This window comes from Bos indicus, chromosome 19 (assembly GCF_029378745.1).
Source record: "Bos indicus isolate NIAB-ARS_2022 breed Sahiwal x Tharparkar chromosome 19, NIAB-ARS_B.indTharparkar_mat_pri_1.0, whole genome shotgun sequence".
NCBI lineage: Eukaryota > Metazoa > Chordata > Mammalia > Artiodactyla > Bovidae > Bos > Bos indicus.
Genome location: NC_091778.1, coordinates 15,297,029 through 15,319,493, shown reverse-complemented (window position 1 = coordinate 15,319,493; position 22,465 = coordinate 15,297,029). Strand labels below are relative to the sequence as shown.

The 22,465-nt window shown below is 49.9% G+C and overlaps 1 protein-coding gene and 1 long non-coding RNA gene across 5 annotated transcripts in view; one reads left to right on the top strand and one right to left on the bottom strand.

Annotated features, from left to right (window-relative positions):
* Nucleotides 1–3,654: 3,654 nt before the first annotated feature.
* On the bottom strand, nucleotides 3,655–7,813 carry LOC109574382 (uncharacterized). The gene is made up of 2 exons (XR_002183083.2): nucleotides 7,545–7,813; nucleotides 3,655–6,977 (listed from the first exon to the last, which is right to left on the bottom strand). It is a non-coding gene; the product is annotated as an uncharacterized lncRNA (long non-coding RNA).
* Nucleotides 7,814–8,097: 284 nt separating this feature from the next.
* Nucleotides 8,098–22,465, top strand: part of HNF1B (HNF1 homeobox B) — a 61,490-nt gene continuing 47,122 nt past the window's right edge. For 2 of the 4 annotated variants that reach the window (XM_019982383.2, XM_019982382.2), the window contains exons 1-4: nucleotides 8,098–8,456; nucleotides 13,035–13,234; nucleotides 17,971–18,157; nucleotides 20,220–20,455. In XM_019982383.2, the coding sequence (XP_019837942.1) occupies nucleotides 8,113–8,456; nucleotides 13,035–13,234; nucleotides 17,971–18,157; nucleotides 20,220–20,455 (967 nt within the window). In that variant the 5' untranslated portion in view covers nucleotides 8,098–8,112. Of the gene's footprint in view, nucleotides 8,457–13,034; nucleotides 13,235–17,892; nucleotides 18,158–20,219; nucleotides 20,456–22,465 lie in introns of all 4 variants that reach the window. The other 2 variants (XM_019982381.2, XM_019982380.2) reach the window with 1 other exon arrangement.

Genomic DNA, 22,465 nt, shown 5'->3' with positions numbered 1-22,465 from the left:
GAGATGCCTTATGTGAAGCGGTCAGCACTGTGCTTACTGTAAAGCCTGCTCCACCCTGTCTAGCAATAGGAGTGAGTATGTGGGGCTTCCCTGGTGGTCTAGTGGTTAAGACTCTGCTTCCACTGCAGAGGACATGGGTTAGATCACTGATCAGAAAACGAGGATCCCACATGTCACACGGTGTGGCCAAAAACAACATAAAATAATTCAACAAAACATTTTTTTTAAAAAGATAAGTGAGTGTATATGTGTCTCTCTCTCCCATTATAAAACCAACTCTTTCAGAGCAGCAACAGTATCACATTCATCTCAGCATGACTAGACAGCTTCCAGAGTGCCCAGCATCCAGTAGGTGCTCAACAAATGTTTGTTGCATTGACTCAGCAGCCCTGTGTGCTCTTCACCCCCAGGCCTGGGAGCAGGGTCTGTGTCTAGTCACCTAGCATTAAAGAAGACCTTGCTCATCCCTTAGCTGAGGCCCAGTGGCCACTCATGCCTCAGATCATGTCACCTACCTCCTGAGCAGACACCACCCGGCAGAGTAGGGGCGTGTCCACCATGGAAGAAGAGGTGACACCGTTCCAGCTTTTCCATCATTTGAGCCTGACCTCAGGACTAGAATGGGGGGTAACTCTTTTTACCTTATCCTTATATCTTGTATCTGTTCTGGGCTGTGCCTTGTGCTAATCTCATCATTGTACAAACACAATATTGTGGAGAGGACTGTAGAGTCCAGCTTCAGAAGACTAGGGTCAATAGAGGGTGGTACTGGAATCTTCGGTGGGTCTTTTTTCCTCTCTGAGCATCGGTTTCCTCGTCTGTGAAACGTGAATACTAATGCCTGCCTTGCCTTCTTTGCAAGACTGTTTTGAGGATCAGATGAAAGGAGGAAGCTCTTTGCACACCATAAAACACTGTACAAATGTTAAGAGTTCTTTATGTGGCTGGAATCGCCTTAGACAGGAAAGACTTTGACCTCTCTCTCTCTAAAACATCACAAGATTTCTCTGCCCTGAAACTGTTTAGGGTGCTTCGCTATGCCCTTTCTCTCCCGTCTCATTTGGGTTTGGAAGATGCCAAGGCCCCAGAAGGAAGGTACTTAATGGAGCACCATGGAGTCCTCAATTCAAGGCAAAGGTTCCACTCCTTAACGGTTTGTGGGTCCTTGGGCCAGTATTTACCCTTTTAGAGCCTCTATTTCTTCATTATTAAAGCAGGACTGATGCTGCCTAGCTCACAGGTTTGCAGGAAGAATACAGAGGAGAGTACCATGAGGATCCCTCACTAACAATTCTTTGACTATTAATCTGAAAACAGATTGTAGGAAATCTTAGTAAAGGGTATCGCCTTTCTTTCTTTTCTGAACACTAGCCTGGCCCATATTGTTGATTCAATAAACACTTATACAGCCCCTGCTGTGTGCTGGGCCCCCTGCCAACCTCACTTTTCATGGGTGTAGTAGAAGGGCTAGCTTACTGCTCTGGAGTGAAGGCTGTCTATGCCAGGTGTAGTATTTATTAGTTTAATATCATACTAGGTCGCTCGTTTTTAATTTAATCTTTTACAAGCTCCTGGGAACACCCTATTTCTAAAAATGACCCGGCAAGAAGGAGGTGGGTTGTTGAATCAAATGAGAGAACTCTCCTCTACCCTTAGGAGTTTTCCTGGCAAAGATCATCTGATAGCAGCTTGTTTGGGGGAAATAAAAGCACAGAGCTGGAAGGGATTTCTAGAAAGGAAGCTGAGGGCTGGGGTGGTAGGATCTGACATCCTCCGGGAGCCATTTGTCCCAAGCTTGCAGCTGTCCCCGGAGGACTTCACAGGTATTAGACACCTGGTTGTGTTTGTCAATGAACTTACCCTAGAAGTTGTGGTTTAGGAGGAGGGAAGGAAGGGACACAGGAAGGAGCCCTTGAGCTGTGTGCTATGATTGAGAAAGCACTTCATTCGAAACCAAGTCCAAGCACTCTACAAGGTGTTTTCCTGTGTTATCTAGTTTAATCCTTCCAATAACCCTAGGAGATAGAAATTCCACTATTATCACCATTGACATATGGTGCTAATATGAAGACTCAAATTAAGTAACTTTCCCAAAGCCACACCCACAAACAGCTGCTCTATTCGACTCCAAATCCAGGATCTCCCAGGTGATCTGCGCTAATATCTCTTGGGAAAGTCATTTCTCCTCCCTGAATCTGTTTCTTCATCCCAAAGACGAAGAAGTGAAGTGAGATGCCTCTCAGGTCTCTTTCGGATACATAGTTTTATCCAAGGTTCGGCAAAACTGTAGCCCACAGGCTAAATCCAGTCAGCCAATTGTTTTTTGGTTTGGTTTTGCTGTGTTCTGCATTGCCAGGTGGATTTTTAACCACTGGATCACGAGTGAAGTCCATCCAATTGCTTTTGTAAGTAGCTTTATTGGTACAGAGCCACACAATTCATTTGTGTATTGTCTATGACAGCAGAATTGAGCAGTTGTGACGAGACTATAAGCCTCAAAAGCCTAAAATACTTACTAACACACTGATGTGCTCCGTCATGTCTGACCCTTTGTGACTCCATGGATGGTAGGTAGTCCACCCAGCTCCTCTGTCCATGGAATTTTCCAAGAAGGAATACTGGAGTGGGTTGCCATTTCCTACTCCAGGGGATCTTCCCAACCCAGGGATCGAACCCGAGTTTCTTGCATCTCCTGCACTGCAAGCAGATTCTTTACCAGTGTATTACGATCCAGCCTTTTATGGAAAAAGTTTGCCCACTCCTGAAACATGCTCGCCTGTAAGTTTCAGTGGTAATAAACCATACATGACAAGTGGGAAGGAATGTATAGGGCCATGCAGAAACTGTAAACAAGAGGGCAGTAAGGAGGTGGCTGCCACTGTTTACATTTTACGCTTTGGAATTATATACTTTTCACTAAGTTATCATTTGGTCTTCCCCAGTACCTCAGACAGTGAAGAGTCTGCTTGAAATGCAGGAGACCAGAGTTCAATCCCTGGGTCAGGAAGATCACCTGGAGAAGGTAATGGCAACCCACTCCAGTATTCTTGCCTGGAAAAATCCCGTGGATGGAGGAGCCTGGTGGGCTACAATCCATGGGGTTGCAAAGAGTCAGACACGACTGAGCAGCTAACATGAACAGAGTTTTAATGTATAGCAACATCCACAAATCCTAAGTGAGTAGCCTGATGATGTATCCACCATCCTGATCAAGATAGAGAACTTTCCCAGCATCCCAGAAAGCTCCCTCATTACCCATCCCTGTGAATACATCCCCCAAAGTAACCTCAATTTTTTTAAGAGGACCATTGTAAAAGCCTTCATTGAATTTGTTACAGTGTTGCTTCTGTTTTATGTTTAGGTTTTTTTGACCACTGAGGCATGTGGGATCTTAGCTCTCCAACCAGGATCAAATCTGCACCCTCTGTGTTGGAAGGCGAAGATTTAACCACTGGACCACCAGAGAAGTCCCAAGTAGCCTCAAATTTAACCTCTATCACCATGGATTAGTTTTTCCTGCTTTTTAACTTTATATAAGTGGAGTCACACATGATATACCCATTTGGGTCTGGGAAAGGTATTTAGACTACTACTTCCTTGCTGACAACTAGAAAAATCAAGTATAAATAAGGACACAAAAATCACTCTTAGTGGTATTGTGGAGGAATGATTACTTGCTCATTTATTCAACAAGGTTTTATTGAGCATGTTTTATGGATCAGACACCTCTCCGGACATTGAAGAGTAAGTCATGAGACGGTCTCCATCTTCTTGGAGTTTACTTTCCATGGTGTCCCATTTCTAGTACTACTCAGAATTCCAGCCTGAGCTCATGTATCATCTGCCCAAAAGTCTGGAAATGGACAACGTGGTCATTCTGGAATTTCAAATCATGGAAAAAACAGGGAACTTAAATGGCCATCTTTCAAAAGCAGAATCAGAGAAGGTGCCCAGCCAAGCCTTTTGGGGGAGGTGAAGAGTTACCCGGAAAAGAGTTTTGTATCCAGAGATGGGAACTCAGCTCTAATGACACAGTCTAGAATGCTCTCTAGGCTGCAACGCTGCTCTCTTAACAATAAGGCTTCCAACCACTTTCAGACTAGGATAGGGTGGTATTCATGCTTAACTCTAGAGATGCTTTCATTGTGAGGCTTTCTAGAGACTCTCCCGAATCAATGTGGAGAGGGGAGCATCAGAGAACAGAGAGGACTGGGTTCCCCCAGATGTAAGCAAATCAGGGGAACCATGGAAAGTAGGAAGAAGACTGTGCACAAGCTCAGAAAGCAGGGTCACCTGGGCTGTGAAGTTACGGGGGAGACCGAGGCCATGGGAACCACAAGTGCCCTTCTGTGAAACTTCCAAGACGGTGCCCAGAAAACTTTCATAGACTAGTGAGCCAACTGGATTTTAAATTATCTTGGATCAGGGACTACATTTCCCCATAGAAAAATCTTGGGATGTGAACGAGTGGATTCATTGTTTGAGTAGAAGAACCTAATCTGTTCTCCTTAAATTCAGTAACTCAAAAAAGAAAAACAAAAGCCGGGAATAAAAGAGCCCCAGAAGACCAGCTGCCTTACTTCTTTGCATGTTTTCATGATGGGCTGTCTCTTTCTAAACATGTCAGACACTTGAACCTGCAGTTACCAACTCATTATTTTTTCACCGTCACAAAAACCCAGTAGAGTATTAGGATCATTTTCCACCTAAGGAAACTGAGGCTCAGACGCTTATGCAACGCAAGCTTATCCAAGTTGCACAGCTGGTTAAGTAGATTGCAGAACCCACATTTAGGTCTGTTTGATGCCAACATCTGTTCTCTATTCTCTGCTGTGGAATCACAGCAGAATGCCCTCTTTCAACTTCCCGTCTCCCAACACAGTAAAACTGGAGCCCTTTCTCTTTCATCCTAAAGCCCTACTCAAAAATCCTGAGCCCCAATCTCAACCCTTCTTTAACTTATTACAGGAGCTCCAAGCCACCTCTTTAAAACGTCCTACATCGTCTTTTCCCAGTTCTTTAAAATGGGGCTACTGTCTCAGTCCATCATTACTTTATCCTTTGTGAAGCATAAACAAGAGTATTTCACTTATGTTCTGGCTTCCTCTGTTCGGAGGAAGCCTAACCAAAGTGCTTTTTGAGATAATTCATTTGGTGAGTGTTTGTGACCCACATCCCTAAGGACCCCCTGCTGGGATCCTTCCACTTTTTCTTTCTAAATTTCCATATGAAGAGATAGATAATGGGTCTGCCCACAGATCTATAGCTGCAGTTACTTGGTGAGCACCCATATTGCATCAGGTAGTATATACCGATACCTGAGCAAGAGAGTTACAGGAAGCTGCTGACTTTGACTAGCCAGATTACCTGGACATGCATAGGAAATTTCCCTGTGCTCTGGGCAACGTTCTGTGTGTTTCCATTGGCTGGGGTAGGGGGGAAGAATGGGTTTGCTGACACCTGAATTTTGAGAGATAAGGAAGCTTGAGAGTCAGACTGGGCACACAGCAGTCGGAACTACAAATCAAAGCTTTGTTGTTAAAAGGGAAGTGATGGCTGGTTTTTTAATGGGTTTTCCCAGCTAAACACAGAAACTGATCTTCATTACACTTGACTGCTTCTATCATGATAGCAAGTGAGGGACAGAGAAAAAGCGATTGTTCTCCAGGGACATTTACTCTGAACACTTCATTATCCCTGCTGAGGGAAGCTGGGGAGGCAAAAAATGTTCTCCCATTGGGCTGAACTGTGAGGGGCAAGGAGGTGCCATATGTCACAACAAACTCCAAGACAATAAGGTGAAATGAAGAGCCCTCGTTTCTATGAACTTCTTACCCCTTTCTCGGGGAAAGACACTGAGATGCTGTAAAGGTCACCAGAGCTCCGTGCACACAACCACCCCTTTCTCGTGGGTGGTCCAGGAGTACAGAGCAAACCCTGTAATTTAAAAAGTCAACCTAGGTCCTTAGCGGGGCTTCCCTGGTGGCTCAGTGGTAAAGAATCCTCCTGCCAATGCAGCAGACATGGGTTCCATCCCTGAGTCGGGAAAAAATCCCCTGGAGAAGGAAATGGCTACCCACTCCAGTATTCTTGCCTGGGAAATCCCATGGACAGAGGAGCCTGGCAGGGCCACTGTCCATGGGATCGCAAAAGAGTAGGGCATGACTTAGGGACTAAATAACAACGACAGGCTCCTTAGCAGCCTGACTTGGATCAACAACATCTGGGCTTCAGCCCTGGTACCTGAACCAAGCAGACAGATCTGATGACCCTCCGCATTCCCACTCCTACTCCTGCTGAAATTCCCCTCTTCCTCCTAACTGTCTTTAAAAGGTGGGAAAGTGGGGAGACTTTGCTTAGAAGCTCCTTTGCAAATGCCCTGCTCATTCTGAATGTTTGTCCCTAAGCTCCCAGTCCCCCCCACGCCCAGCGCTGAATTTGCCTGGTTCTGAGAATCCTGAACCTCCCTAGGGCTAGATTTTACTACTAGGAACCGACTGCCTGCCTTCTCAGAAAAGTGTGAACACTGTTCCTGGAATACAGGGTTTCACAGGTGGGCTCACTCAGTGTACACAATGCCGCATCCTCTGGGCTTTAGGTTTCAGTATTTCTTAGGTGATGAACCTGAGGCTTAGAGAGGGGAAGGAGGTGTCCTCTGCCCCAGGAACTACGGGACTGTGAGCCATGGGTCCTAAAAAGCCCCCGCTACCCTGGATCTTCTGCAGGTCCAGGGCAGCCTGGAGTCGGGGCGCACCTCCTGCCTTCTTCCTCGCCTCTGAGCGCCTCCGTGAACTCCGATAGCGCTGAGAGGTTCCCGCCTTCCTTCCTGGGCCGGGCCGGCGTGAACAATCACTTCTGTCCCTCGCTGGCTTGGTCGGCCCCTTCCCAACTTGGCGTGGGAGTCGCCAGCCACCGCCGCCTTGACCTCGCGTCCACAGAGATCAGTCTCTGGCCCTGGGAACCGCTGTGTCCTGGAGCTGCGAATAAACCAGAAATCAGTGCGCCCAGAAGACGTGCGGCTTCAACTGCCCAGCCAACTTTCACTGGCAGAAAGGAGGCCCCTCAATCCCAGTTTTGCCCCGAACGCGCGCTTTGATATTCTGGGTTTTGAAGCCCGGGGGCCCGGACGCCCAGCTCCCCGCGGCTTGGCCGGGCTGGGTGCCGGTGCGGCCCCGCTGCACCCAGTTAGTCGGCGCCTCCTCGTCCCAAGGGTTCTCCCGGCCTCCTTCCCGCTGGCCTACGCTCTGGGACCGACAGTTCTGTAAATCCAAGCCGCCAGCCCCGGCGCCCGAAGGCCTGGGGTCGGCAGAGCGGTAACCCAGGTAGAACTCAGTGCCCGCCACCCACCCTGCATTCCACACTCACCCCCGCCCAACACGCCCCTCTTTCCCCAGGTCTCCGCGTCCACTCCCCTGCGGTCAGTTTCTTCCTCCGCCGGCCCGGCTCTCCGGGCCCACCGCTTGCAGGTTGGTCGGGACGCGTGCGAGAGTACCCCTCCTCCGTCTGCTTCTCCCAAGAGCACCCCAGCTTCCTCCAGCCCTCACCTGAGCCCCCGAGCGCAGTTTCTCCTTCTCTCCGGACTTAAAGCCGGACCCACAGCGGGTGGAAAAGTCCCGGCGCCTTGCACATCAGGCTGCAAGCTACTCGTTTAACGAGTCCAAAGGTCAGCTGAAGTTTGGCTGATAGACGGAAGCGGTACACGAATATCTTCAGAACCCCGGCGTGAATACCCTGGACCCTAGCATCCCGGCTCCCGGCTCGGGTCTCGGGCTCTCGGGTCTGCCTCTCACACTCTCACTCTCTCGGTTCCCCTCCCCCCGCGCCCCCCACCCCCACCCCACGCCGCCGACCATTTGCATCTTGCCGAAAGCCGGGCCCTCCCCGCTAATTTGCATATCTTATATGGCCTAATGGTGGCGATCATGGCAAGTTAGAAGTTTTCTGACTCCTCTCGGAGGAGACTCCGGGACCCCGGGGAGTAACAGGTGTCTGGAGGCTGAAGGGTGGGGGGGGTTCCTGGACTTGGGGTTCGCTTGTGAAACTCCCCTCCACCCTCCTCTCTCGCACCCACCCGCCCGCCCCCTCACCCCCTTCTTTCTCTGTCCTTGGAAAATGGTGTCCAAGCTCACGTCGCTCCAGCAAGAACTCCTGAGCGCCCTGCTGAGCTCCGGGGTCACCAAGGAGGTGTTGATCCAGGCCTTGGAGGAGTTGCTGCCGTCCCCGAGTTTCGGGGTAAAGCTGGAGACGCTGCCCCTGTCCCCTGGGAGCGGGGCCGAGCCGGACACCAAGCCGGTCTTCCACACTCTGACGAACGGCCACGCCAAGGGCCGCCTGTCCGGAGACGAGGGCTCCGAAGACGGGGACGACTATGACACCCCTCCCATCCTCAAGGAGCTGCAAGCGCTCAACACCGAAGAGGCGGCGGAGCAGCGGGCGGAGGTGGACCGGATGCTCAGGTAGGCGCGGGCCGAGGTGCGGAGGGGTGCGCCTGAACACCCGGAGCCCTGGGCCCCGTGGCTGAGCCACACGGCCCCCGACTGCTGTTGCCAAGCCTGGTTTCCACCAGAGAAGTCCCCGGGGGGGCGCTCCGCTTCTCTTCCAACACCTGGACCCCTCCCAGCCCCTCAATCGGACGGCCCGAGCCCCGAAACTTCGTGAATTCCTGCCCAGCCCAGCGCCCGGGACCGGCGGGGCCCTCCCGGCTGTGTTGGGGTTCGGCCTGGGAGAACCGAGCTTGCAGAGCCGTTGCCCACGCGGCCGAAGGTGCGAATGGGCGCAGTGAAACCTCGGCAATTCGCCGGTGCGGAGGCTCCAGGCCCGCAGCAACCCCAGGCCACAAGCAGTTCTCCCGGGGAGCCGCATCTGCGGAACCGGCCTGGGGAGCCGCGTCCTGCGGCTCTCCACAGAGGGACCGGCGGCTCCGGGGCAGGGATCTGGGGGGTGCCTTCTCCGATGGGCGCTCTCGTCTGCAGCGCCCGCGCAAGTCCCCGAGGTTATCTGGAATCCCCAAAGCCCGTTTAGATCTGCGAAAGGAAATGCTTGCACGTTGTCGGGTTGGAGTGGACTCGCAAGGGGCAATGAAACCGCGTCTCTAGCAAGCGAGGGATCAGTGCGTTCAAGCCTTGGGTTTGCGGTGGATTTGGTGGGAGAAAGGAGGGCGTTCCCGGATCTCGCCGCTGACACCCCGGCGTCCCCGAGGAATCCAGGCAGGCCGGTTGCCCGGCCGTCTGTCTCCCGGCCCCGGGTGGTTTGCTAAGCCTTTCTGAGCGGCCTAGGGCTTTGACAGCTTGTTACTAATTATCCAAGGAGCAGAGCGGTTCTCTTAGACCGCATGTCGCTCCCAGCCAGGCTACTCTGGGACCGAGACCCTCGTTTGGCCTCGGATCCTCAGCGCCGCAGTCCCCAGGCAAGGCCAGGACCGGAGTCGCGCCCAGGACCGGGGCAACCCGGGTCACCCGCCCGCAGTGGCCGTTTGGGATGCGTTATGACCTTGCATTTGAATTTGCTACCTGGGGACCCGGCGGCTTACTCTCTAGCAAAACAATCAGGGGAATTTCTAGATTTTTTTTTTTTTTCTAACTTCCCGAAAGTCTGTTGCTACAGTTAGTTCGTAGGGTTTGAGGTTCTTTCTTGCCTGGCGGGTTGCCCCCTTGGCGGCGGTTTCTCCCCCGCCCGGGCTAGGGGTGCAGGAAGGTGAGAGGGGTCAGAAGAGCGGCTGGGGCGCCGGGGCGGGCCGGAGATTGACCCCGGGCCGGGAGGAACCGCCGATGTCCGGCCGCCGGGCACCGGGGCCCGCGGGGCCTAGGCCCATCCGCCTGGCTGCAGGCACCCGCCTTCCAGCGGGGTTTTGGAAGAAGAACCTGGGGCGTCCCTCGGCACCCAGCCCCGCGCCGGGTTAGACGTGGCAGAGATGTAATATAAACTGAAGCACGTGGAGTTAGGGTGTTATTAATTTATTTCTATAAATCATCAACAGAAAGATACACAAAAAGTCGTGATTAGGTTGAACGGAGAGGCGGGTTATTCATTGGTGAAGTTGTAAACGCGGCTTCGAGAGGGAAGGAAAGGAGAAAGCGGACTCGCGAGGCTGTTCGCAGCTCCCAGCACACACACACCGGGCTGCCCTGCCCTCCCAGGAGAGCCCCCGCGCCGCCCCGCGCCTGACCCGGGCTGCCCCGGAGGTCGCCGACACCGCAGGCCGGGAGGGCACAGAGCCAGGCCCGGCCCTGGGCTCCGGACCTCAGCGCTCTTCGCTGCGCAGAGCTCCGGGCTCCAGGGGGCGGAGAGCCAGGCTAGAGGGCCCAAGACCCCCACGGGGGGCGGGGGTGGGGAACACACAGGCCGGGCCCTAAGGTTTCTCCTCCTTTCCCCAGCGGCTGCTAACTTCCCTCCCCCACCTTCAGGAGTGGTCAGACTTGATTAAAGTAATTTTTCAAGAAATCGCTAGCGGTCCCCAGGTCACTGCGCAGTTGGCTGCTACACGCCAGAGGCGCGCACTCCCCTTTTGGTCCACACTGCTCCGCTAAGGCGGAAAGAAAAGAACAGGACAAGTCACTTTGGGGAGCGGCTGGCCGCTCTTTCCATCTCCAAAAAGAGAGAGACGGGGAAAGCGGGTCGGGGCTGCGCGCTGCCGGTTCCGGCCCCGGCTCTAGGCTGGCGCGCGCGGTGAAAAGTTGGAAAGTTGGTTGCTCCCCAAGAAGCCCCGGGGGAGGCTTCTTAACGAAGAAATCGCGGCGATCGGAGCCGGGGTCCAGGGCCTCTCGGTTCGTGGCATTGTTTGGAAAGGAGCGTGCTGGGCCGACGAGGCGGGCGCCGAGGTCGGGCGCTTGACACCTGCGCCCTGAGGACAATGCCGGGCGCCCTTCTCCCGATCTGTGTGTTTACCCGGCTTGCGAACCCCAGATCACTGGCTGTATTTTTAAATTTCAAAACGTAACCGACTCTTGGGGCCCTTCCCGGTGAATCCATGAGAATTCTGTGGTCAGAGCTATAAAGGTGTAACTACGCCATCTTATCCCCAGGCTTTAATGCGGGCTGAAAGATTTGCTATCATTTATATGGTTTCCCTGGCCTTTTGTTTTTTGTTTTAAACCTTTTCAGTCGTTAAGCTAATTCACTTTTTCCACGGAATTATTTGCTCTCGGAATATTACACTATTTCAGTTAGGTTTCTTAAACACACAAAATAAATACTAGTAAAAAATTTAAACAAAACCAAAAATGTTAAAGAATCTGTCGAAGCAGCATTACCTTTAAAAACCCAAATACTTTGTCTAACTTTGGAAGCTGTTGTTGATATCTGTTGAAGGTGTTTTTTTACCCTAAAAATACTGTGCAAGTATTTAGCAGAAATAAACTTTTAAAATGAGTGCTAATGTTTACACGGGCATGTTCAAAATGTTATATTACTTTCCTCTTACTCAAGGTGAATTATCCATATTTGAAATGGACGCAGTTCCTCATTTTTTGTTCCTGTTTTTACTTAAATATTGTTGTATTACTTGGAAGTACCTTTATAAATACTTGAGATATTAAGCTATATGTAATTTTGAGTTTGCATTTATCAAAAACATCTCTATCAAAACTTGTGTTCTCATAAATTTAATATCCAAGACTTGCTAAAATAATCCCAATTTTTCAAATGCTTACAAAAATCTGTTTAATTACTAGGTTAAAAAAATTCATGACACAAAGGTGATTGTCATGTTGACATAGACATCATCTAGAAATAAATCACTTATTTCATCTTCACCTATATCTGGTTTTTTGCCCTCTGTTTTGCCCTCTGAAATTTTGCTTATTGTTACCTCTGAACCTAATTATTCCCTTCATTTTTTTCATGTTTTATCAGGCTATTATATACATCAACCGTAAGGGGATGCTGGGGTTTTTTAAGTTAATGATGTAGCTGCCTTAAACAAATAATATATATGGATCTATTGTTTCATGAATATCTTTGTTCTATATTGTGCACTCTTCTCTTAATTTTTGTTTTCAATTAGATTGCTCACTTTTCAATAAGCAAGAAAAGATATTGGCAAAGTTGAAAACGTTTGGAATAAATTAAGAGGCACTAATACAGTGTTCTAAAGAAGTTTTTTTCCATTACCTGTGTTTATGAATGAAATGAACTTAAATGAAAAGTTTTTCTTACCCCAAGCTTGAAATTTATGAGAAAGATTAACTTCCCGACACTCTTACCCTATCCAAGGAGACATGTAAGAATATAGAAAGAGAGTGGCATTTGGAATCATTCACATCTTATTCAGAAATTGAAATTATCCTTCTGTCTGTGTGGTCTTATTTGGGAGGCGGGGCTGTGAAGAATTTTTTGTTTTAATTTTATTTGCCTCACGTCAGTGCAGTGATTCCTCAGCCCCCCAGGAGAGGAACATCATTTCTTAAAAGTTTTCTGAAACTCTGAAAACTGTTTAACATTTGGCTAAGACGTCCTCCTTGCTTCTCCGGAGGTGGTCACTTATGTTTTACTGCCATTTTTTACGCAACAAGTGGACACGCCCATCCCAAAGGGAGGTGATGTGGAAGAAGTCCAGGTGAATCTAGAGATGCTACCTCCTATCGTGGGGATCAACCAGCCTAGTCACAAGCGAATGACACCTCTGCTCTTCCTTTAAAATCTCTCACATTCCAGGAAAGTGCAGGAAAGCAAAACAAACAAACAAACAAAAACGTAAAACAAAAACAAAAAGAAACACCCAGGAACTTTTCTTTCTGCTTCCAGAGAGAGAGAGTGCTGGCCTTGCTTTCCTATTACTGAAGCAAGGAAATCATCTTCCTCTTTATTCTCCCGATCTCAGTTGAAAGGGATGGAGTGCACTATATAGGAGCTTTCATCCCCTCTTTTGTCCAGGCTCTATTTCGGCCTCGCCTCTCTCCTCAGGATGTTACTTGGGCAGGAGGAGAAATAGGGGAAGGTCAGAGTTTTGCACAGAGTTTAAGGAAAACCTCTAGAAAGAGGATATTTGTCCCCGACCTCTTCCACCAGCATCCTAACCCTCTGCTTAATCTGTCTAGCGAGGACCCGTGGAGGGCTGCCAAAATGATCAAAGGCTACATGCAACAGCACAACATCCCTCAAAGGGAAGTAGTGGATGTCACCGGCCTGAACCAATCACACCTCTCCCAACATCTCAACAAAGGCACCCCCATGAAGACCCAGAAGCGCGCCGCCCTGTACACCTGGTACGTCCGAAAGCAGCGGGAGATCCTCCGACGTAAGTGCTTTCAACCGGCCTCTGCCTCAGTCAAGACTGACCTTTGCCCTAACTCTGACCCCTGTGCGATGCCTCAGTTTCCTTCTCATCAACAAGGTCTGCGTGGCACTTGGCAACTATAAGGAAGCTGTCAGGTGGATTTGATGCCCTGCAATGAGTTGGCTTATGTCATTTTCTTCTCCCGAGATGCCCTAGTCCCTAGCCAGTCGATTTGACAAGCCCATCGGTGTGTGTAGCACACCTTGAATGTTTTGGTCCCTGCTTGCAACATCTTTCTCTTTGAAACCAAGTAGGTAACGGCAGAATATTGAACCCAAAGTAAGCCAAGCATCTTCTCGCCTTGATCCATGACTATGGATCAGACTTTCCAAGGAAGACATTTAGTAGCAATCAATAATATCAATCACTGTTATTATTATTTTCCTTCTCTCTTGAAGAGTATAAAAAATAGAAGGCATTCGTACCTATAGATATGTTAGGAACTTGACCCTGTTGTTTGGGAGGATGGGGTGGGGGGTGGGTACAACTGAGTTCTGAAGCAACTTAAGATGCTTACTCACATTTACCAAAATCAGTAGAGCTTTGAGACCCCAGCTGGTGAGCCTGTCAGAGGAAGAATCTGCTTCTGGCTAAGGCAGGACTCAGTAAAAGCATCTGCATCTGCAACTCTGAGTGATGAATTCTTATCCTTCCCATTGTCTTTCCCAAATTTCCTTTCTGTCCCAAGGTTTCTTCCACGCAATAACCCTGAGAGATTTTTGTTTGGAAGGCTAGGGAAGTTTGAACTGCATTTGAATGATAAGAGTATCAGTGACCTAGTGTTTTTATTTTAGGAAAAGTGTACTTTTACATTATATTTTGATTATTTCAATCCAGCCCTTTTTCTAGGAAAATTTTATGTAAGTTTTCGCTCTTCCCACATACTCTCCTCTGGGCTGTGGGCTTCTCTGTCTTTGTTCAGATATGAGTTTCCACCACTTTCTGGGCTGAGTTTTTCCCCTCTTACTAGAGGACTACTTTTAAAAATCACTCTTGTTTTCTGTCACACACTGCCCTGAAGTGATGGTTTCAGTATTTATTGTCTCAATGTCCATGGGCTGGAAAGGCCTTCAAAATGCAAGGAAAGGGTTAGGGGTTCACCTTATATTGCAGTGATTTGCTCTTTTGCTGGGAGCATTAGATAAGTTGGAGCTTCCCTGGTGGTTAGATAAGTAGGTTATAAGAAGCACAGTGAGAGGAAGAGACCCCTTTTAAACTCTGTGATGATCCACCATCCATGGTGACTATGTCTTTAAGAATTTGTGTGTCTGACATGAAGCAACTCTCTGTAATTCCTGTAAAGCCCAAGAAAAATCTTCAGGAGCCATAGTCTCCCAAAGGCCAGAGAACCCTTGGGATGCGCTTTCACTCCAATCCAAGCCTCAGGCATCATCTCCCATTTGAGTTGCCTCTCTGTGTTCTGTGGGATTTCCCTCAGAAAGATGGAGGCAGGAAAGATCAACCAAAAACTTCTAAAAGATAGAAGTCCCAGAAAGGTTCTCAAGATGCTTGAGAATGACATTTTGCAAAAATGTATGACCATCTCTGCAAAGGATTTTTCAATTATTGTTATTATTGTTTTAAAGTCCCATGAGACAGAAAGCTTAAGAAGCATCCCTTCATTCTGTAAATATTATATGGGCACCACAGAGTCAGACACAACTGAAGCGACTTAGCAGCAGCAGCAGCATGAGGTGCCAAGCACTTGCTGGCCTGTGAGATACACAGGTTCTTTTCTCCAGGGGCTTACAACCTAGTGAGGAAGATGAGATGTTTGAATAAATAATGACAGCTTTCTAAAAGCTGTTATAAAAGTGTACACAAGGGACAGCCAGAGGAATTGCTAAATTGCCTAGAGACATCTTGGAGGGCTTCCTGGAGGAGGTGTCATTTGAACCAATTCTTGAAGGTTAAATACAAGATATACTAGCACCGGATAAAAAATAGGAAGAGAGGTGAATAAAAGAAGGACACAAGTGGACAAGTGACAAGTAGTAAGAGAAAATCGGGAGAATAAAAAACACACATGATAACAAATTTTCATAAGAAGCTAAAAGTAATAAGTGGTAATATTCATGAGCCTATCTTCACAGATAGAATCTCCTTGTCCAGACTGGCTCTTGAGCCTATAAAGAAGTTACTGATGCCATCTTCTCCAAGTTAATTTTTATGGGCAACAAACATTTTCTGTGCACCGCCCCCCTGCCCTCCTGCCATTAATCTGGAAAGAAGTAGGGGAGAGTTGGTGGTGAGTGGAGAATGTGTGGGAGTCTGGTTCTTCAAAAAGGGCAGCCAACAGCCAGAGGCGGCCCCTACCCTGTGGGCAGCTGCGAGTGCGTCTCACACCCACCACAGGCAGAACTTCAGGAGTAGGTTCTGTGACCTGCATCCAAGGCCAGTTGGAAGGTTTTCTGGGTGTGTGCTTTGGGTTTGTTTTTAGTGAGAGGTGATGTATATGGGGCATCACCATCAAGGGTTGTGAGTTCAGTGTCTACAGGCTAGGTTCACATCCTGGCTCCTGCCCATGCCTCTAATGGGTCTGAACCTCAAATTTCTTCATGGAGATAACAATTCTTCTAAGAGAGGTGTGAGAGTTAGTTGAAGGGATACATTTGGAGGACTTTGTATAATAACCTCACTGTAGAAATGGTTCATTACACGTTCATTGTGATGACAGGTTATCTCTTCACATCAAATGAGGAACCTTGTATTGATCCTGGGTCCTTGCGATTATCTGTAGTGGCTTTGGCTGTTATTCACGACAACTCCACAGGACCACAGGGAGGAGAGGAGACACTGAGACATACATCCACTGAGCAGGGGACTTCCTTCTCCCCGCTCTGATTGTCCCAAACTCCCTGCACTTAGATGGCTGCTGTGAAGACCAAATAATACAGGAATTGTAAAAGCACTTTGAAAAGTAGAACTTCCCTGGGAATTTGGATGACCATCATTGTCGTCACCATCATCCTGACCAGAGGCATATGTTCTAAAAGACTCTTTAGGGCCCTTAAGTCCTCACCAGGCCCATTCCACAGGCAGAGAAGCCAAGGGACCAGGAATTGCAGAACTTGGCTGGGACCCTCATTATCCCATGGAGTCAGTGACTTCCTGCTAGTAGATGTGGCAGAGACACTCTTAGGTATCTAAAGGAATTATTGGGAACCAGTGAAAACAGAGCCCAAAGTGGCCTGAGAATCTTCCAAAGTGGATGGGGCTCCAATCAAGGGTTCCAGTGACATGTTCTGTCTGTCTACCAAGGACACAGCTCGTTAACTCGGCTGATCAACAACTAATTAAACAAAGGCCAGCACTACTTGTATCGCGGGTCTAGGCTTGTTAGGGACCCACCACTACTTGATGGGCCAAAATGGAAACGGATCTTTAGATCTTAGCAAGTTCCCTATTGCTGGAGGTAGGTAGGTGGAAGGCCGCACGCTAGGGTGTTATGCAGAGGATTCAAGCTGTGGCCTGACTTTGGACCTTGAGAGTTTTCTGAGACGTGCAGAAAGGACTCCAGGAACCAAGAAAGAAAAACATCAAGGTCCAGAACACGGGGACCAGGAGTTAGGAAATGAATCTGTTATGGGTTCTTGCTCAGCAGGGTGCTTGGCCTCTCTGCTTGGTCATCTGCAAAATGGAGTTAATACCATGATGAACTCTGCTTCATGCAGATGTAAGGAAGAGAACAAGGAGGCTGCCTCTTTCATGAGTAAATATCAAATCTCATTGCAGCCACAGAGGCTAGGGCATCACCACTGGGTGATTTGTCATCTTTCATTCATTCAATCAAAATATATTGAGGGTCATGATATGCCTGGGTCCTGGGAATTGGACTGTCAGGGGGCTCCATACCATCTATATTTACTTGTCTCCAATTCTTAAAACACCATTCTTAAGAAAGTCCTGAGTTTGCCATCTCTTGCACTTCCCATCTTTCAAATGTGTGGGCAGGTGTGTAAGACCTTTCCCTCTTGGGCTGTTCTCCTCATAAATGGACCCCTGAACACACACACACATCATTGCCTTTGAGATGATTGAGCTCTAAAGAGCTGCTGCTTCTTTTTCCAATACAAAAGTCCAGTTATATTTATTTCAAAGCAGTAGTCAAAAGGTTTGGGGTTTGCGGTTTTTCAAAGAGCATAACATAATGTGGATCCCTAGGATCTATGAGTAGAGAGAGCTATTTTCAGCCTGTGAACATTCTGTCTAAGTGCAAGCTGTACCTTTTAGCATTTTTCCCTCTAGACCTGAGACTTGGTGGAACTCATCTCCTTGACATCAAAACACAAGACTTCAGGATTCAGAGTGTTGCTTCATGTCTGAGAGCCAGTGAGCCAATGAAATAATAGTAATAATAAATTGTCCTGAGAACAATGGTCAGCCACGTTTGAGCTCCTCCAAAGAAAGGAAAGGGGTTGGTTTTGGTGGAGCCAACAGTGAGGGGCCTGGGGTGAGCCTGCCCCCACCCCTGTATTCCCACCTATAGTTAACAGCAGACCCCCAAAGCTCAGGGGAGAGACATAAAAGTATTTTTGTCCATTGATCTGTCTGTCTGTCTGTCTACCTGCTGAGTGAAGGCTACAGACCCTATCAAATCTACTCCTTTCTCTTTTCAGAATTCAACCAGACAGTCCAGAGTTCTGGAAATTTGACAGACAAAAGCAGTCAGGATCAGCTGCTGTTTCTCTTTCCAGAGTTCAGTCAACAGAGCCAGGGGCCTGGGCAGTCCGATGACGCCTGCTCTGAGCCCACCAACAAGAAGATGCGTCGCAACCGGTTCAAATGGGGGCCCGCGTCCCAGCAAATCTTGTACCAGGCCTACGACCGGCAAAAGAACCCCAGCAAGGAAGAGAGGGAGGCCTTAGTGGAGGAGTGTAACAGGTAACGCCACCGGAAGCTCCCCCAGAGCAGGCGGGCGAGCACAGGGGCCTGAGCTCCACCCCTCGGTCCTGGAAGGTTGAGACGCTAGTGGTGCTGTGCTGAGTCGCTCAATCGTGTCCGACTCTTTGCCACCCCGTGGACCATAGCCCGCCAAGCTCCTCTGTCCATGGGGAATCTCCAGGCAAGAGTACTGGAGTGGGTTGGCATGCCCTCCTCTAGGGGATCTTCCCAACCCAGGGATTGAACCCAGGTCTCCCACATTGCAGGCGGATTCCTTACCGTCTGAGCCACCAGGGAAGCCCACTTATCCAGCTAAATGTGGCTAAATCGGGCTTTTGCAAAGTGTGTCCCGCAGAACCCTCATTTCAAGTCATTAATAAATCAGTCTAAGAACCATCATCTGCGTAACTTTCTCTTAGGGGGTCACAACGTGCATTCCTATATTAAAGGCTCTGAGAAGTCCTGCAGTCAAGAAACACACTTCACTTTGCTGAACTGATTGTTAACCAGGGGATGTCTTTCTGTGGCATAGCCCTATGAACTGTTATCCCAGGGAATGATGGAGAATGATGGTCTAAAATATGCCAATGAAGGGAGAATCATGCGTTTGATCCCCCTACAGACCAAGGGAAAGCTATTCCTTAGCCATAGACTGGCTTTGGACGAGACCAAATGTTGGTTCAAAGGGAAACTTAGCAAGAGAGCAAGAATTGGTCAGAATTCCCTCCACTCTGCCCACACTGATTAGAGTTGTTTTTGTAGAGTTCATTTGTTTTTAATGACATGGCATTTTTTTTAAGCTTTTATTTTGTATTGGGGTATAGCCGATTAACAAACAACGTTGTGATGATTTAGGTGAACAGTGAAGGGACTCAGCCACGCATATATACGTGTATCCATTCTCCCCCAAATCCCCTCCCACCCAGGCTGTCACATTTTAAAGAAAACTATTAGAAAATCCTCTATATATCCTTTAGCTTCATTCTTGCCCCATCTGCTCTGATTCCAACCTTCACTTTTTAAAAAATCTGCTCTTTGCTTTGGCTAAGACCTGTGTGTTCTCTCTGTCTCTGGGCTGGACCAGCTCTGGCAGGGAGATGATGCAGCTAGGGAAGTCTGGCAGGGGCCTGGGGAGATGAAACCATCTGCCCAGATGTGTCACAGAGTCCTCAGCTGTGCTCTGGCCCCCACTGATGAGAGGGAAGCCCCCCAGTATCCAGTGGTGTCTAAGAATCTCTCTCACGACTGGCCCTGGGGTTTCCTCAGCGATGATGACTGGAGACCAGCTGTCTCTGCTGTGTCCTCATTTATACCTCACCCAGCCTGCCCTTTGGAAGGAATTCCTATTATGTGACTAAGGAATCTGGCTTCCATGGCACCTTTGTGGGGTGTCCAAACCCTGGAAGACCAGAAGTCCGTTCAGAGTGCTATGGAGGGGCTCAGACTAGGCCAGCAAACGAAATGGTCTTTTGTAGGACAGGAAAAATAGTCACATACGGTGTCAGGAGGCTCACCTGGACCTTCCGCCTGAGATGCCTGTCCCTCACCTTCCTCTCTTGTTCAGGAGCCACACCAAAGGCTAAGCCCCAGACTTCTGGGGCAGTGAGCCTGCTCAGAACCTGTGTTCCACACTGCTCCAGCCATCCAGCCATCTCATCAGATAACTACCCAGGCTGGCCATTTCTCAGGCTTCCAGTACTCTACCCTTGAACGCTTCACACTCCTTGCCATCACCCAGCCCCCGCTCCATGATAGTATGCATATGTGCTCAGTCACTCACTCGTGTCCAACTCTTTGTGACCCCATGGACTGTATGTTACCTCGCTAGGCTCCTCTGTGCATGGGATTTCCCAGGCAGTAATACTAGAGTGACTTGTCATTCCCTTCTCCCAGGGATCTTCCTGACCCAGAGATCGAACCTGAGTCTCCTATCTGACAGGCGGATTCTTTGACCACTGAGCCACCAGGGAAGCCCCCCGCTATCGTGTACCTGGGGCCAAATGCCAGGGGGCCTCCCCACCGACCACCCTCACTTACCGTCTCCCCTCTCTCCTATTCTCAGGGCAGAATGTTTGCAGCGAGGCGTCTCCCCCTCCAAAGCCCACGGCCTGGGCTCCAACCTGGTCACTGAGGTCCGCGTCTACAACTGGTTCGCAAACCGCAGGAAGGAGGAGGCGTTCCGGCAGAAGCTGGCCATGGACGCCTACAGCTCCAGCCAGACGCATGGCCTGAACACCCTGCTCTCCCATGGCTCCCCCCACCACCAGCCCAGCACCTCCCCTCCAAACAAGCTGCCAGGTAAGCAGGGCCCAGCCCCACCGCTTGGCAACCTGACCTTCCGGCTTCTCCCCCCGGGGTCTCATGATGTCTCAGAAAAGGAAATGCTTTGGGACGGTCCTAGGGCTGACTTCCTTCTTCTGCTGAACAGTTCTCATGAGAGTTGCATGTAGCCATGGTCAGATTTCCTCTGCATCCTTGCTCAGCCTCCAGGGAGCCCTGCTCCCCGTTCTTCTCCAGGCTCTTTTCTTCTGTGTGAGTGTGGGTGTTGGGGCGGGGGGGCAGGGGGGGGATGCTGCTGACTCAGCAGGTCAGGGCCGCCGCCGGATGAGATGGAGCAGCCTGTCTTGTAGGTGTGCCGGGTCCACACCGCCGGCAGAGGGGTCGCCCGTTCATGTGCATCCCCAGGGCTCTGTCCAGCTGCAGCAGGAGTCGTCCAGGGGCCTCTGGGCAAGGACCCCTCTGCTTGGGGACATCTGTGCGCTCCTAGAGTTAGGGTAGGGTTGGTCACATGAAACCTTGGCAGTGATGAGTTGGTCAAAATCGGCTGAGTACCTACTGTGTGCTGTGTGTGCCAGGCCCTGCCCGGCCTGGGTGAGGATGCCCCTGTTCTGGGGCGTGGGCTTGTCAGGACAGAATCCCACACCTTCCTTCCTGGTGGGAGACCACCCCCATGTGCTGAGGGCCACGTGGGTCCTTCTGGGAAAGCTGGCTTCTTCCCAGTGTGATGAGTTTACTGAGGTTGGTGTGGTGCCGGTGTAGACAGAGCGTGGTACGGTCTACTGCCTGCTCGGGGAGGGGTTTGCAGACGGAGTCGAGCACCACTTCCAACTCTGGGGATGGTTCTAAACTGCTCTGCACCCTCACCAGCTGGTTGCCCTTCTGCTGGGAGAGGCCTGAGACCGGGGACCTGACCTGAGTGCCAGGGGCACTGGCTCGGAGCCCCGACCTGATCCATCTGCAAGCATCCATTCTGCACTGTGCCCCCACCCCCCACACCGCAGGCATGACCTCCTCAGGGGTCTCTGTCCAGCGTGAAGCCTGGGCCAGGGAGGGGCACTTTTCTGGGTGCTGTTGCCACCGAAGGGAAGAGCTCAGCCACATAGGAAGAAAGTTGGGGTCACTCCTGAGAGGCAGAGAAGCCTGCAGATGATCACTGGCCCGATGGCAAAGTAATGCAGCCCCTCTGCGGTAGTAATCCACAGAGCTGGAGCTGAGAGCTGCGGGGGGCGTGGCTGGGGCAAGGGGCGTTATTGAGAAGACAATGGCCATTGTGCTGGGACCTGTGATCTCCACACCAAAGTCAGGGAGCCTGCAAGCCAAACAAAGGCCCAGTGGCTTTCTGACAAGCTGGGGTTGTGGTGAGGTCACCACGGGGTCGTTGGCTTAGGCATTCTGTATAGTGGCAGGAGACCCAGAGAGGCGGGGCTGGAGGGGCCAGAGCAGGTACTAGGGCCTGGGCAGAGGGCCGGGCAGCACAGCCAAGACACCACCGATCGATCGGCCTCAGAAGGCACGTTCCACTGGATGTGGATTCTCCGGAGTCCCTGGAAGTTGAGACCGTGTTACATATCAGGGAATGTTAGAACTGGGAGGTACTCGGAAGAAGGAAATTGAGGCCCAGGAAAAGGTAGTAACTTTGCAGAGTTCCCCAAGGTGATGGTAGTGGAACAAGGACTAGAACCCAGGGCTGTAGAATCCCACCCTGTGCCTCCCTACAGCACAGACAGGCTGAGTGCGGGCACCAAGCTAGTGAGACACACGCCCCTGCCCCTGGGGGCCTCTGGGCTAGTTGGGAGGCTGGCGTGGAGAACTGCCAGGGATCAAGTTTATCTTTGAGAGTTTTGTGCCCCTTTGTAGGGAGGAGCTGCTATTTATGGAACAATAATTATGGGCCACTGTATATTTTTAGTGCCTACCTTTCTCTCTGCCTGAATTTTAACTCAGTTCATCACGATGGTCCACACCCACCAGGGACTGATTCTCTGGACTTAGTTTTGCATCCTGGTTCTAACCCCCATAACCTGCAGC